This window comes from Drosophila bipectinata, chromosome 3R (assembly GCF_030179905.1).
Source record: "Drosophila bipectinata strain 14024-0381.07 chromosome 3R, DbipHiC1v2, whole genome shotgun sequence".
Classification (NCBI taxonomy): Eukaryota; Metazoa; Arthropoda; class Insecta; order Diptera; family Drosophilidae; genus Drosophila; species Drosophila bipectinata.
Genome location: NC_091739.1, coordinates 17630954 through 17646706, shown reverse-complemented (window position 1 = coordinate 17646706; position 15753 = coordinate 17630954). Strand labels below are relative to the sequence as shown.

Below are 15753 nucleotides of genomic sequence, written 5' to 3'. Positions count from 1 at the left end.
AAAAACACAAGAACTCACGGCGACAGCATAAAAATAAACGTTCAAACTTACGTACCGACCCGACCAACCGACCATCCGACCGAGCCGTGGAGTAGCAAACGGAGGCACAAAAGTTAACTGGAAAAACGTCACCCAGCAAACATTTGACAGACAGAGAATGGGCCAGAAAGTCTTTAGCAACAATTAGCACTCACCTGTCGATGTTGCAAACGCATTAAAATTTTTAGTGAATGCACCAATCCAAACAGTTAAAAGCTACAAATCATACAACATGTTGTCTACACAACGGGTTTACACACATCACTTCAGAATTCATAAAAGTGAATCTTTCACACACGCATGCACACTCACTCCCACTCGCTCGCTCTCTCATAAACACACAAATGTATCTGCAAGTTGCAGTAACATATACAGATTCAGATACAAATGTAGGCAACAACAACAAACAACAGCAGCAGAGACTGCTGCAGCATGTCGTAATGCTGTTGATGTAATAAAAAAAGAGCGCAGCAGCAGCCGCAACAACAATGTTATCAACAGTAATGACCAGGAAAACACAATGACGAAAGAAAAGCTTAGCAAAACAAAATGTGACAAGGAACAATAAATTAACGTGACGACGGCCAAGACGATAGATGATATGGTGGGGATGAGAAGAGAAACAGGAATTTATGGTCGAAAAATACCTGTTACTCGATTCCTGATCATAACCAGTAATCAAGGGGGCTTATTAATTATGTTTAATGCTTAACTGATTCTAATCATACCTTCGTTTATATATCTTTTCTTTTTACGAGTTAATATTCTCTTCAAATTTCTTAGAGCATAATTCATAACATAATTAAAACAAACAATAGTAAAATAAAACTCCATAAACTTAAGCCTTTGCTGTTAAAAGTATCTGTTCCCAGGTAGACTAACTATGAACAGTTTTCGCTCTCTCGGAGAGCGCCTAGATGAGGACAGAACACCCCGCAACAAGAGAGAGAGAGCAACATAACAGCAGGAAAGCTACTGTAGCTTGGAGCAGACTCTACTATACCCTTTCTAGATGAAGAGATAATAAGGTTTAATTGAAATTCAGGTAATGAAAATGGTATTAAGTGAATGATAGTTACCCAAATGAACCGCTTTTCTGGGAATACATTTTTATTAACGATTTTCGTTTCTATGACAGCTAATCCGATTTACGACTGATATGTTGATAACTTTGCTTAGGGTCAAGAATTCATCTTGTACATCTGGCCAACATTTTAATAACTCAAAAGGGGATTCCGACAATAAATGTAAGCAGTGGCTCTTTGTTTTTGCATAATTTACATACATACATACATATCTACATACGATGTAGAGGCTTTATCTTTATGCAATGCCAGTGTACCTGAGTGAGAGGAGGCGTGACGGGGGCGGGTGCTGATTGCAGGTTAATTCTACTCTCACCGATCCTATTGTTGTTGTTGTTGGCTCCTGCCAAGCCAGACCTACACGTCTGGCAAAGAAGACCGAAACAGGAAAATGAAAAATAATTGAATTGTAAGGCAATGTTTACAGGAGAGGAAGAGAATATCCGGACAGACAGACAGACGGATAGACGGAGAGAGGAATCGCCGCCGCAGACGTTTGCAATTGCCAATAAATAAAAAAAAAAAAAAAGGGGGGAGGAGGGGGAAACAGCCACAGCTGGAGTAATGGCACAACAGCAGAAGATGTACCAGCAGAGCATAATTTGCGATGCAAATAAACGGGGGGAATGTGCAAAGCCCAAAAAATCATGGTGCAGAAAAACAGAAATGAACGTTAAGTGGCATTTACCTGGCCGGGTGGACGGATAAGCAAGGAGGAGGGTCGGCGGCTTGGGGCAGCAGGTGAACGTGCCCGGTTTACAAAACAAACAAAAGGAAAAGGTCGTCGGCAAGGTGGGTGGCAAGCGGGAAGGGGAGGAGGCGGGGTGGAGAGGGATTTGCTGCCACAAATGTTGCCGTTGCAACATCGCGACCAAAACGTAATCAAATCATAAGAAGGTGGCAAAGGAACAATGGCGCCTTTGGTCTAAGACGCCTGCAAGAGAATTAATTCAACTACAGTGAAGCTCCCATAACTAAGATTAAAGATTACATTTAAAGGAAATATAATATTTTAAAAATTAAATTTTATTAAACCATTACATAGTTTAGTTTATAGTTTTTTTTATTAATTAGTTAATGTCCTTTCCGTGGCATTTAATGCATTTATTCCACACAAATGTATATTAATTAGTGCAATTCCCTTGGCTCAGACAGGTGATGATTTCACGTCTCGTCGCCACCGCCGTTGACGGTTCAGTCAACCCATTAAGGATATTAAATAAAAAAAAATATGGAAAAACATGGAAAGGGTTTCCCATCCAACAAGCCTGCGAATGCAAGCACTTAAGCCCTCAAATGAATTGTGCAAATATTTGTGCAGGCAACGTTTTTTTAACTTTGCACAGCACACGCCACTAAACAAACCCATTTTGTACGCATTATTGATCATCAAGGAGCGAGTTTCAGCCCTCTATGCCTTTCAAAAAGCAAATTAAGAGAAAAAATGTCAACAGCCAAATATTTGGACAAGTGGCTGACAGTCCTTAGGGATCAGATAGGATCTGTGGGACTTTTTTCAGGGGGTGGTGATACCAAAAAGGGAGAATGCATTTAGCAGAAAATCGATCCTCTAATGTGGATAAAAAAAAGGTTAATAACCATTAAGATATTATCAAAATCGATACCCATAGCATCATAATCATATCATCATTAAATACCCATAGCATCTGGAAAATTGGAAATTCCACCATGGTTATCATATTAATTATGCTGGCTTATATAACACACTTATAACATCAAAGGTCTAAACTTCACTGTAACTGTAACTGTAACTGTACTTGGTCAGTGTTAAGACATTTGGCCAAGAGTCACAAACAATAAAACGCAATAACGGGCCACGTGTCGGAGCCATGAATATGTCAAAATCAGGCAACACGCGACTCCCAGGGATTCTCATCGACTAGATGGGAAAAACGACGACGACCCACCAACCCACCCGCACACCCAAACAAGGTGTTTGTTGCTGTTGGTGACCTGCCAGCCGGGTGACTATCCTGCGGGTAAATTAAATGTATTGCCGCAGGGAAAAGGTATTTGTCCAAATGATTTTTATGGTCATTTTAAATAAATCGCTTAGGTAAAATGCACTTACAAAGGCAATACACCACCCACACCCACACACCATAAATAAGCCATCACAACCGAGGGGTAAGAGAACCCAGCATAGTCATCACAGCACGTGTGCATTTCGGTTTTTTTATTTATTTTTTTTTTAGTTCCATCGACTTCTGACAACCGGTCATAATTGAAGAATTCAAGAGGAACGGAATTGTAAATTATCACCCACCCATCGACACATCGGCCCATCGGCGGGTAGAATTTCAGCAAGTTTCCACCACCATCACCACCATAACAATATTGTAAAAACAGCATGAGGTGCTACTGTTGGATGTAGTTGTTTTTTTTTTATTTATTCTCAGGGTTGGGAAACCCCCCATGGACGTTCTATTAAGGATAGCAGTTGCAATTTGAAACTAACAATCGGTGGCGTAAAAAAATTCAGAACAGCGGTGGCCCATTGAAACTGTCAAAGTGTGGCCAAAATGGTTCCGTTTGGTTGCGGTTCCGTTTCCAATCCCAAACCCCCCCCCCTGCCGGTTATATCACATTCTGTAATGCGAAATCAATAACCCGGCCATTAAATGCAAGCTAGTCACGTAATGCAATAGATATGATGTTTATTTCGTTATGTAGACTGATTACCCGACCAATCGAATGTGTCATTTCCTGATTTAATCAATCAAACCAACCACCTCCTTTTCTGGGAAATCTCAAAGCAATCGAGGCCCCAGGAAGACCTTGCATCTCCCCAGGTTCTGGTTCCGTGATCCATAAAATCAACACAACCACATGTTCTTTATCGTCCAGTCCAGTCGTTTTAGAACAAATAGTCGCATACTTGGAGCAAGACATAAATCTATTCGCACCATTGACCGGCCGAAATTGAACATTAATTAAAGACTAGAAGAGCCATATAAAAAATATAGATCCTCCCCGTCAGTATATTTAGAGATCATCGCGGGTGTGTGTCATATGCGAAACAATTTCAAAAACGAATCACTCGAAATAGAAAATAGACGCTGACTATGAAGGTCTATAAATATTCGCATCAATGCAAACACCAAAACTAACATAAACACACCTGAGACCGAAGGCGTTCTTTTATATTTATGAGAAAAATAATATCGGGAATAGAAATATATATATAAATTATTATATTTGCTTTGGTTTGGTTTTGAGGGGCAAGCCCCATGGCAACATATTTTCGTGGTCAACGTCACGGAGCACAACGGACCCACTGGGATGCCAGGAATTGTTTTTAGAAATGTGAATAATACGAGAGGTATGGTAGTTCATAAGTGCAACCCATTAAATCATCAAATGCATTAGTGAAATAACTTAGCTTTAGGTGCTAACACACTCGACAACAAGTCCATTTCCTAGTTTTCCAAATCACCACTCTCTTGAGTGATTCAGACACGTGGAATAAACAATTTAATTTTTGAATTTTGAAACAAAATAAAACACCCATTCTCTTAATTTCTCTCTTGAGCGTTTTGGGAGGGAGAAAGCTTTTTGCTGAGGCATATTAGCATCATATTTATATTTAGAAAATCATTTGGATACAGTTATGGAACATTTCGAATGTGTTTTTCTCGACCAGGCCAAGACACATACACAGAGACAGGCCCCACAAATCGGACAAAAGGATATGTATGTATATTTTGAGAAAACTTTGTGCGTATGTTGAGCAATTATTTTCACGATGTTTGTCGGCGGCCGAACATGTCGGGGCTCTATATATAGACCAGATGAGGTGGCTCAACTGACTCCCCAACCAACCAACCAACCCACAACCAGGTAGCCAGCCATCCATCCTAGAGTCCAAAATCTAGATGCAGATGCTCAGGTATTTGGCCATTCTCAGGTATGCACACCCAATTAAATCAATTAAAACTACGAAAAAACAATTTTGAAATCATTTTGTTTTCATGGAACCCACTGGGGCATATATATTATTGTTGTTGTTGGATGTTATGTGCGTGAGTGCTCTAGTGTTTGATGAATATGTATGCGATATATATATATTTATATAGTATATGCCATGGCTCGCATCCGAATCAGAATGCAAGAGATTAGAGAGTGATGTGTGTGAAATATCGTTGAAATATCATTATAAATAATAAAGATTTCGTAAGTGTATCGTAAGAACTAAATCAGCTAAATATACAACACATCATATATCATTCAATATCGTTCAATATTAAAAAAAATTGTCAATAATTGGCACAAAGTATGCTTTCTTTTGGGGTATTTGGTTTTGGAGCAAAATACATACTTGGCTCGAAATCATCGAAAATATAGATATATATATTATAAACGACTTGGATCGCAGTAGTTGCGCTGCTTCCTTCGCTAGATCCCTATATCTGTGGAAACCTGTAGAAAGTTTTCCTTTCCTTTCTGGTCGTTGGGTTAGTGTATTCGATGGTTAGTTTCGCTTTTGAGTCGTAAGTTCTTTTTGGTTTTTGAGTTTTGTAAGTTTTCAAATTTTTTTTCCATTTATTAGGTTTTTCTTTCATATTTTTTGTTTGTTTTGTTTCAATATTAAGCTTATTCTCACATAACCTAAAGAAAATGATTTGCAATTACTATATATCGTAGTACTGCATCGTTGATCAAAAATCGTTGGAACGAAGACAAACGAAGACTAAGTTAGCTAAGTTTTCTGGGATGGTTCTGGGGGGGATTAGTCATAACAGACAGGTCAAAATTAGACAAAAATATCGGAACGGAACGGAACGGTTCACAGACATGGATGTGGGTTGTGATATTTCGGTTTCATAAATTAGAACCACGATTTAGAAGGTGGTGAGAGCGCCCGCGCCCAGACCGTAGCCCACGCCCTTGGGCCCGAAGTTGCGGCCGTAGCAGGCGCGGCAGTAGATGTCGCCATCGGGTCCATCGTTCAGATTTGTCGAGTCGAGCGATTTCCGGCAGTCCGAGCAGTAGAAGCAACGCTTGTGCCAGATCCGGGTCTTGCTGATCATCTGCTCGGCGGCGAACACGGCGAAACCGCATCGCGGGCATCCGCCGGAGGTCTTGGGTCCGTTCAGGGGACGGCCGTCGGGGAACTGGATGGTGCTCTCGCCGCTGGTGGAGACCAGAGTGGGGGCATGTCCGTAGCCGAAGCCCTTGGGGCCGAAGAGCTTGCCGTAGCAGGCGCGGCAATGGATCTCGCCGTCGGGTCCGTCACAGGCCAGCATGGAGTCCAGTGGCCGGTGGCAGTCGGCGCAGTTGTAGCACTTCTTGTGCCACACCTTGCCCTTGGACAGCTGCTGCTCGGCAGCAAACACGGCGCCGCCGCATCGGGGGCATCCCTCGCCCTCACGGGCCTTGATGGAGGTGGTGTCCGGGTTGTAGAACGGCCGGTTGGCGCTAATCTGATCCTCGGTCAGGCCATCCGTCTGCAGGAAGCCGGAACCGCAAGCGAATCCGTAGCCGTGGGGACCCCACTTCTTGCCGTAGCAGGTGCGGCAGTAGACGTCGCGATCGGGTCCGTCGCTGGCGTTGATCGAGTCCAGGGTCTTGTGGCAGTCCTTGCAGTTGAAGCACTTCTTGTGCCACTCGCGACCCTTCGACAGCTTCTGCTCGGCGGCGTAGACGACACCACCGCAACGGGGGCAACCCTCGCCGGGACGGGCCTGGATCTTGTCCACATCAATGGCGGCACGGATCTGGGGAGCTCCGTCGTCGTGGGCATAGCAATCGGACTGGAGCGCACCGCCACCCTGACCATAGCCATAGCCCTTGGGTCCGAACTTCTTGGCGTAGCAGCCCTTGCAGTAGATGTTCTTGTCCGGAGCCTCGCAGCACAGGATCGAGTCGAGACCCTTCTTGCAGGTGCCGCACTTGAAGCACTCCTTGTGCCAGCTACGGCCGCGGGCCAGCATCTGTTCGGCGGCGTAGACATAGCCACCGCAACGTGGGCATCCCTCACCCTCCGGAGCACGGGCAATGGCACGGGGTTCCAGGCGGGCTCCGTTCCTCACCGACGGTGAATCGCCGTTCTCGCGCAGGAACTGTGATCCATTGTCCATCGAAAGAGTGCCGGCTCCGGTGCCAAAGCCATAGCCCTTGGGACCGAACTTCCTGCCGTGGCAGGTCTTGCAGTACAGCTCGCGCTCGTGCTCTGTGCAGTTGGTGGAGTCCAGGGATTTGTTGCACATGCCGCACTTGAAGCAGTTCTTGTGGAAAACATAGCCACCGGCCAGACGCTCCTCGGCGGCGTAGACACTTTTGCCGCAGCGCGGACACTTGGGGGCCTCGATCGGTTGGAAGGAAGGCATTCTGTCTGTGTGTTTTCGGGTTCGGTTTACACTATCAAAATGATCTACTCGAATACAATATACTTATTATTATCTGAAAGTGCAGAAAGAGAACTCATAAAGTGGCAGTCGCGGACGGTATCTCTGATGGTGGGTGGTGGTTGGTGGTGGGTGGCTGTGGGTGGCGATGAAAGCGATGGATGAGGTAAGCAAAAGCACCTGCCAGTTCCGAAGGCGTAAGATCCTAATTTTTTTTTACCTAATTACCAATATTTTGGTATAGAATTTCCAGCTAAATCTATTTTATGGAAGCTTAAATAAACAATATTTTCCAAAGTTTATTGATTTTTTTTTTGGCGAATTAAATTCTATTTTAGTTTCTCAGAATTGTAAACATTTTTTTAAGATCGTTTTTTTATGGTTAATATAGCTCTTCAGTTGTCATCATGTAGATCATCTATCAGAAATTCTTATCCGTCAGTCTAAACGTCATCGCCTGTGCTAGAAAATTACCCAACCGGACGTATACGTAATACATATACAAAATTCTTATGTTAATGATCAGAGAAGAATATCTTTCTCAACAAACAACAACCAAAAAAATTGGGATAGAATTCTTTGAATCACAAGAGGAAAATCGGAGGAAAAACATGAGCAATAAATGTGTATCTATACAGAATATTTTCGTATAAAAATAACACAGACAGGTAGAAAGATATGGCGAAAAGACACAAAAAATGACTATGACCGCGACTATGACAGATATAGTATATATATTTTTGTATATCTAATACTGACTCATCCTTAGCCCTGGCTAAAATATGTTGTTATCTGACGAGATGAGGAGGTGTTAGATGAGGTGCAAGATGGTTGCAATATATCGGTTAAACGATGTCAGTATCTACCCAGAATAGACGGATATAGGTACACCTGGGTGTCGGACAAGAACGGAACCTACAAAACGCACTTAAACCACACACGGAAGCGCCGAGTACTGAACTGGAAGATTGCTCAAAGCAAACTAATCTATATAATAGTGAGTGCACACGGCACGGCACGGCGGATAGCTGAGTTTTTCCTACTCAGATCTGAGTTGAGAAACTTTAGATGCGGCAACAGCAGCAACAGCTTTAGCAACAGAAGCAACACGGAGCACTTTTCCCTCACGATACATTTTCATTTAATATCGCCAGAGAGTGTGGAATGGAAATATGATTGTGTTGGTAGAGTCTGCGGTTTTTCAACCTTTGTTTTTTATTTTTCTCGAAAAAGTTTTTCATTTCATATTCTCGGTTGGTTCACTTGTGTGTTTTAATGTCCGATAAGTTTGTGGGGCTAGGATGTTGTGTGAAAATGTTTTTCCTAGCGGGAAGCGGAGTATCGCCAGATCGTAAAGTCAGAAAAAGCAACATCTAAGAAATTTTAATAATTTGTTTACAGTCCCTAGGAATTCTAGAAAAAACCCTATAGTTTAATAGTTACAATCCTAATACTAAGTAAAAAATTAAATACTCCCCACAGACAATTTAGATGTCATTGAGTCCACCAACAGCTGCAAAAAAAAACTGTTCCACTAAAAAAATCCGAAATCTATAAATAAGAGTGTGTGTGGGAAAAAAACTGCTTCCTCCGTGGAGCCACACATTCCGCTTTTTTAATTTTTTAGGTCAAATTATGGGCCAAATTACACACAAGTTCTAAAATTAAAAAACCGAACGCTTGACAAAACTTCAGGCAGGTTTACACGACGATGCATTTTTTAGGCGAGGCACTGCACTGGATTGTGGAATTATATTGGTTTTGGGTTCGTCTGGATGATGATGATGATGATAGACGTCTGGAATATTTACTTTTCGTTCGTAATAACAAAATTCGCTAAAGAAAAATTCTTAATTTTAGTTTAGCTTCGATTAACAACGATTTTCGACTGATCGCGCTGCGAAAAATGTCAAGCGCTTTGAGTCTTTGTCTGCACACGGCACGAATGGGGGACGATGATGTCGCCAGAGGCAACCGATAGGGATGACTATATGGTCGGGTCGGTCATCATAACAACAACAATACATACATTAGCCATTAGCCCACTCTCTCCGCCTATATGTGCTTTCATAAATTTCATTTATGATCGTCGTCGAGTCGAATTTTCCAGGTGGCGGTTGGACATGACAAGGCGAAAAGAGTGTATCTGTATCTGTATCTTATATTGGATCAACAAACACGGTTCAACTGTCTTGTTCAAAGTCGCTATCTGTCGGACCGTGTCTCTCGGATCATTCGGCACTTCAACAACATCAATAAATTAACATGCGCATTTGCATTTAATTAAATTTCGATAATATTTTCGCATGCATTTTTGGTTCAAAAGAAAATTAATGGGGCATGGGTACATCATTGGGCATCAATCAAATCGGCCAAATGGAAATGGACAAGGAGAGACCCCCAATCGAATGATAAATACCCTTGAAGCCGATCAAGAACTTGTTCTTAGGATTAGCAATACCATAGGTACTTAGTTTTTCTAATAATTTTTTAATTGATTTGAAAATAAACATGATACAACCTTGAGGAATCATTAATGGGATTAGAAACACGGAATTCTTTCTAAATGCAACGGGTGTGGAACACCTTTTGTATAATTAACGCTCACCTTGCGCTTCAGACAGAATATTTTACAGAATTTCGTGTAATTGCATTTTCCACTTAAAAATATTATACAAAAATATTGGCAAGACGCCTGCGTCCAAAACTTTTTGGATGATGAGGGAAACGAATATACAACTACCAGATCCTATAGTTATATTCCCTCTCTTGCGGGGATATGACATCGTGTACACAAGTGTAAACGATTATGGGATCCATCATTCAAACAGCAACATTGTATACAAAATAAGAGATGAAGGGAATTCTCAAGAGATTTTTGGAGCTATCCAAACTATCTCAAGAGATAGAACCAGAAACTGTGCCTCAAGAGCCAAAAAGCTTTTTCTTATATTTTCATACTCTTTCAGTGAGGTAATAAAGTTGTTTATTATTCTATTTATAGGCAGATTTCTAAAAAATAAACATTCGGTAGACTTACCCGTTTCGAACTCTTCTCGATTTCCTTTTCAAAGTCTGTTAGAGGCGTTAGAGTGACCTGCACATCCTTGATAATGTCCCGAAAAGAGCTGTATGAGTCGAAAAAATAATTAAAACTAATACATAAGGACTTATAATTTAAGAATAAAAACAAGTAGAATAAAAAAAAAGGTCTCATACAGGGTTAGTGGTTAGTTATATCTACAATTAATGAAATGGTTTTTAACAATGACTGTATGCCAAAATTAAATTATTAAAATATACTTCTGGTCTGGCTTTTAAATTATTTTTTACATGATTTTCTCTAATATTTAACATTAATCATTAATTTTAAAAATCAGACCACTCTAAAAACTACAAATTTGGAAAATTGTAAATTGTAAAAGACCTTTTCTTTCCCATTCTCGATCCCCACCTATTGCTGTCGTCCAAAACGGACGCCGAGATGGAACCACTTCCACTGGACTTTGCCGAGTCAGCTTTTCGTTTCTTTGATACCGAATTCGATGATGAGCTGCTGGTGGACAGGTTCGTTGATATGGGATTACCACTTGTCGAGGACGACGACGACGAGGAGCCGCTTTTGTTGGTGGTCAGATTGGTGGCTGCCGTGGACGAGACACCACCCAGGCCCATGCCGATAATCCCGGACAGATTGCTTGCCGACGAACCAGCGCCGGGCAAAGTGTCCCTGTCTAAGCTTGAATTACTGCCAGCACCGAAGTTGGATGAATCGTTTGGGGCTGTGCTGGAGGTGCTGCTTCCAGATCTGAGCTCCGAACCGAACCCTGAACTGCTGGAGTTCAGTTGAGGCCCCAAATTACTGGTCATTTGCGACTTTCCGGCGGTGATGCTTCCCGATCCTCCACTGGTGCTTAGATTCTGGGCATGGTTCGAGTGTTCGTTGCTTGAGTTAGCCGTGGAGTTAATGCCACTAGAAGCCGAGCTGGTCGAATGAGTGCCGGTCGCTGCTGATGCACTGCTCGAGGTCGTTGTAGATGAAGTGGGCTGGGTGCTAATGCTGCTGGTGGTGCTTGTGCTGCTGCCACTTGGCACTTGTGAAGAGTCTTTGCTTTTCGAAAGTTTCGACGATGACTTATCCCGAGAAGATGAAGAGCTGGAGGACGTGGAGGTGGCTGATGAATTCGAAAAGCTATTGTTAGCTGAATTGCTTGCGTTGTCCTTGCTATCCTTCTCTTTGCTGGAAGTGGATTTGCTCAGACTCTTGCTATGTTTATCCTTGTAACTGCTACTGCTGCTGCTCGAGCTGCTAGCCGATGATTTCGTGCTAGGAGCTGGCGCGGATGACTGACTGGTCGTCGATTGAGATGCTCCACTGCCAGCAGTTGGTAAATGCGCTCCACTGGAGCTCCCGCTAGCCGAACTAGACGGGTTGGTGGTAGATCCGCTTCCGCCTGTCGGGTTGTTGCTTAAATTAGTTCCCACATTGCTGGTGCTGCTACTGCTTCCAGGCAGAAGGCTACCTCCAGCCGGTGGATTACCAGAGCCTCCTGTGTTTGCAGAACTAGATGCATTGGCCGCCATGCCCGTGGATGAAGAAGAAGAGCTGCTGCTGCTGCTACTGGATGACTTGCTCGAGGCATTGCTCTTGCGCTGTTTGGACGACGATGAGACGCCGCCACTGTTACTTCCGCCGGAGATACCCGCTCCGGAGTTGGTATTGAGGGCACTGCTTGTGGCATTAGTTCCGCTGCCACTGCTGCTGGTAAACTTGATGCTCGTCGCCGATGTGGCCGACGAGTTCATGGTGGAATCGATCTCCTTTTCGGGTGACGAACAGGAATCGGAGGAGGTGTCATGTTGAATGGGTTTGTATGGCGGAATGGTTTTGACGTTGCCGCCCTTTTTCTACAAAGCACACAAAAAATAAGCGGAAAAATCACGAAAAATATCCCTCACATACGCACCAGCTTGCTGTAGTGATGCTGGCAATAGCCGCAGTACTTAACGTTGTCCAGATAGTTGCCGGCCTCCTCGCAGAGCAAACCCAAGCTCTGGGCACAGGTCACATGAAACTGCTGCTTGCAGTTGGACTTATTGCACTGCATACAGGCGCCGACATTGGCCCGATTTGGCTTGCCGATTTCTAGGCAAATATAACAGGCTAAAATAAAAATAGATGCAGGTTATTATGTGAATCCAGGACTGGAAATATGTGTCTCACTCTTTGAGTACCGCTCCTGCGGTATGAGGGTCAAGATGATGGGCTCCATTGTAGTCACATTCCCGAAGCGCACCTCCGGTATGTAGAGGGCGCAGACGACATGTGCCCAGCCGCTGTTGTCCGTCTTCTTCAGGGCACCGTCACGGGAGGGGCACAGCTCGCAGCGAACGCGAGAGGTTCGCTCCTGGGATTCGCACTTGCGGCAATACCAGGGCCCTGTGGGCACGGTGACAATGCCGTAGCACGCCTGGTGAACCGCCACCGTACAGTTCTGGCCGTCACAGTAGACGAGCGGGTTCTCCGGCCACCCCCGCTCGTCCGAACATACACAGCAGCCGCCCACCATCTCCTTCATGTCGTCCAGCTTGAACTTTTTAATCTTGACCAGTTTTTTGTTCAAGCTTGCGGAGTGAATGGTGTCGTCTTTGCTGGAGTCAAGCTCCAGTTTAGCATTGAATGAAGATGGAATTTTGTTGGAACTGTGAAGGATAAAGATCTATCAGTAAGGACATCCACAAATACCCCCCCAACAAACACTCAATAGCACTAGTTCAAGATATGTATTTATAGAAAAAGAGGTTCCGGCCTTTCGAGTTATTATCGATGCAGGTGTCAGTTTGCAAGGTCATTCGCACTCGTCCACTCGCAACAACAATAACAACAGGCCGGCCTTTTGCAATATTACTTAATTGTGCACATGTTTGTGCATATTTACAATTTTAGCCTTCTGTGCGAGTGCAAGCGAGATAGCCGATGAGCTCCATTCGCAAAACATTTACACGCGTATATAAACACTAACACACACACACACACACAGACACAGTTGATTCTTTCAATGTCAAGGTAATTTCGCCGCTATTTAACAAAAGCACGCGAATTTTTTGGTAAACGATTTAAATGACTGCCGTAAACACATAAACGATGCCTCCGAATATTGATATTATATTTATCGCCGGGTAATAAAATCCCACAACAAATTACTTTTACGGGTGACAAGAATTAAGAGACACGCATACACCGAAACACGAGGCATTCCATAGCTGAGCTGGTTCATTGAACTTGAACAAAATCGGATCCCAATATAAACAAAGGCAGCCGTAAATAAAACAGGAAAATGCTGCATTACAAGAGCCCATTCCAATTGGGAGTCTTATGTAGTTCGAGCGAGTGTGCGAGTGAGAGGGCAAAGATGTGGGTCGCAGCATCTGCAGAGATTTCTCAGCAGCAACAACAACAACTAATACACTAATAATAACAATAACGGCATGCGGGTGTTGTTCACTTCTCCATTCATGCAATCTCGCGCATCTCGGAAAGAGTGCGGGTCTGGTTATACCGTTATTGGGTCAGCATGTTGCCAACTACCGAAAAACGCAGCCAGCCAGCCAGCGTGTTACCAACTGGGCGAGAGCTCCATCTTAACGGTGTAACAGAACTAAAAAAAACACACACACACACACATGCACGCACGAACATGAAACGAGGCCGTTTTATGTTTGCATTTGAAATGAAGAGACGACGATGGAGCAGGAGAGGAGAGCAATGCACTTTCCACCAGCACGCCTCAAACACACACACAGATATATACATACAGCTGGGTTCAAATTAATAGATAAAGGTTTTAATTAAACTTATTAAAGGATTAAATTGATAAGAGCCTCTCTGAAAGAGTGTTACAATTTCATCTCATCACTTTAAAAATTTCATCCAAGGCACTATTGATTTGACCGCAACTGTATATACACGTACATACACGAAACGCCGGAAAAGGGGGCGCGTTTTTGGGGGAGGATGCCAGTATGTACTCCATATATTTCCTTCGCCCACAAGATGCCTGCATTTGGGGGAGTTTTGGGAGGTTGGGGTCTGTGCTGTTCGGGGTGGGCGAGGGTGGTTTCCCAGTTCCGCTTTCCCATTTAAAGCACACCAGAGTCACCGTTAAATTTACATCACATTTCGGCGGAGAGATATTGTGTGTATACCCGTGGCTTGAATTTATTGATTTTTATGGGCAATTGCTTTAATTTCACTCCCGAGCACGGCTTTAAAACGCTTTAAAAACTAGTTTCGAGCCGAGAAAAATGCGCGCGGTCAAAGTGGTCAAGCAACGCAGCATACAACAAAAACAGAAACGGAAAAAATAAAGAAAGAACTATCTCTTTTTTTTCAGGGCAGGGCGGCTGGCGGCAGTGGGGTCCACTAAAAACTTGAAATTCTTTGGGGGATATTTTTTTTTTTTTATTTTCACTCTGTTGTCTTATTGGGCGCTGCTGGCACCTTCTGAGAATATTGATTTTCTTTACCCGAATTAGCACTTGTAATAATGAATTTCTTTCAGCCCGATAAGAAGACTGAAGGGTTCGCGTTCCTTGAATTTTCCCTGGACTTCCCAGCACTTTCTTTTGCCTTTCCTCAAGCAGCCGCCCACGAGCAGCAAACGCACGCAAGTAAAATAATCAACACACGAATCGAAGCGAAAAAGGCGCTGAACATCCACCAGCGCAACAACAACACTGTGTGCGCGAGTATTTACAACACCAACACACACCTTGTAACTTGTTTGTTGTTGTTTCGCTCGCACATTGAAGCAAGCTGGTGACCAGATCGGGCGGAAGAGAGACAACACCACCTGCTGTACACAAATGCAGCGAAGACGTTTTCCAAGCTATGCGATTCTGGCTGAACAGCACAGGTGCAACACGGATTTTTTCACGTTATGTCAAACTTTGTAAACGCCAAAATCCTTCGGAAGCGAAACGACTTAGAACTCGGGGCTTTTGAGCACTTAAAATCCAAATAAGCGACCGTGACATAGAGGTGCTCCAAAAAACGGTGGCCTAACGATAGTTCGATTACTTAGCGGTGGCAATAGAGTTGTGTGGCCGTTCTGGCTTACAACGTTTACAATTTGTTATTCACATTTATTTAAATGTTTTAAAATTTAATAAATTATAAATAATTATTTAATTTATATTAGCATAATGATTTTAATGTTTTGATTTCAATAGTCATTATTTGACTATTTATTGCGATATTG

General features: G+C 43.2%; 2 protein-coding genes and 1 long non-coding RNA gene across 11 annotated transcripts in view; 1 reads left to right on the top strand and 2 right to left on the bottom strand.

Annotated features, from left to right (window-relative positions):
• Positions 1-15399, bottom strand: part of Alh (coiled coil domain containing protein Alhambra) — a 28136-nt gene extending 12737 nt beyond the window's left edge. For 4 of the 6 annotated variants that reach the window (XM_070281567.1, XM_070281568.1, XM_070281569.1 and 1 more), the window contains exons 1-5: positions 15265-15399; positions 12717-13195; positions 12460-12656; positions 10920-12400; positions 10533-10620 (exon numbers count right to left, since the gene is read on the bottom strand). In XM_070281567.1, coding sequence (XP_070137668.1) covers positions 10533-10620; positions 10920-12400; positions 12460-12656; positions 12717-13195; positions 15265-15299 — 2280 coding nt within the window. In that variant the 5' untranslated portion in view covers positions 15300-15399. The remainder of the gene's footprint in view (positions 1-10532; positions 10621-10919; positions 12401-12459; positions 12657-12716; positions 13196-15264) is intronic. The other 2 variants (XM_017248816.3, XM_017248818.3) reach the window with 1 other exon arrangement.
• Positions 3229-15532, top strand: LOC138926658 (uncharacterized). Of its 2 annotated transcripts, none has more exons than XR_011443265.1 (4): positions 3229-3272; positions 3341-4838; positions 4932-5052; positions 15055-15532. It is a non-coding gene; the product is annotated as an uncharacterized lncRNA (long non-coding RNA). The 2 variants fall into 2 exon arrangements; XR_011443264.1 differs by lacking the exon at positions 15055-15532 and adding an exon at positions 9603-9957.
• Mlp84B (Muscle LIM protein at 84B) lies at positions 5661-9408 on the bottom strand. 3 transcript variants are annotated; one of them, XM_017248823.3, is made up of 2 exons: positions 9304-9408; positions 5661-7547 (listed from the first exon to the last, which is right to left on the bottom strand). In XM_017248823.3, exon 2 carries the CDS (start codon positions 7472-7474, stop codon positions 5987-5989), a length of 1488 nt encoding a protein of 495 aa, XP_017104312.2. In that variant the 5' UTR covers positions 7475-7547; positions 9304-9408; the 3' UTR covers positions 5661-5986. The 3 variants fall into 3 exon arrangements, with proteins under 3 accessions (XP_017104312.2, XP_017104314.2, XP_017104313.2); XM_017248825.3 differs by lacking the exon at positions 9304-9408 and adding an exon at positions 8412-8489; XM_017248824.3 differs by lacking the exon at positions 9304-9408 and adding an exon at positions 8359-8480.
• Positions 15533-15753: the final 221 nt, after the last annotated feature.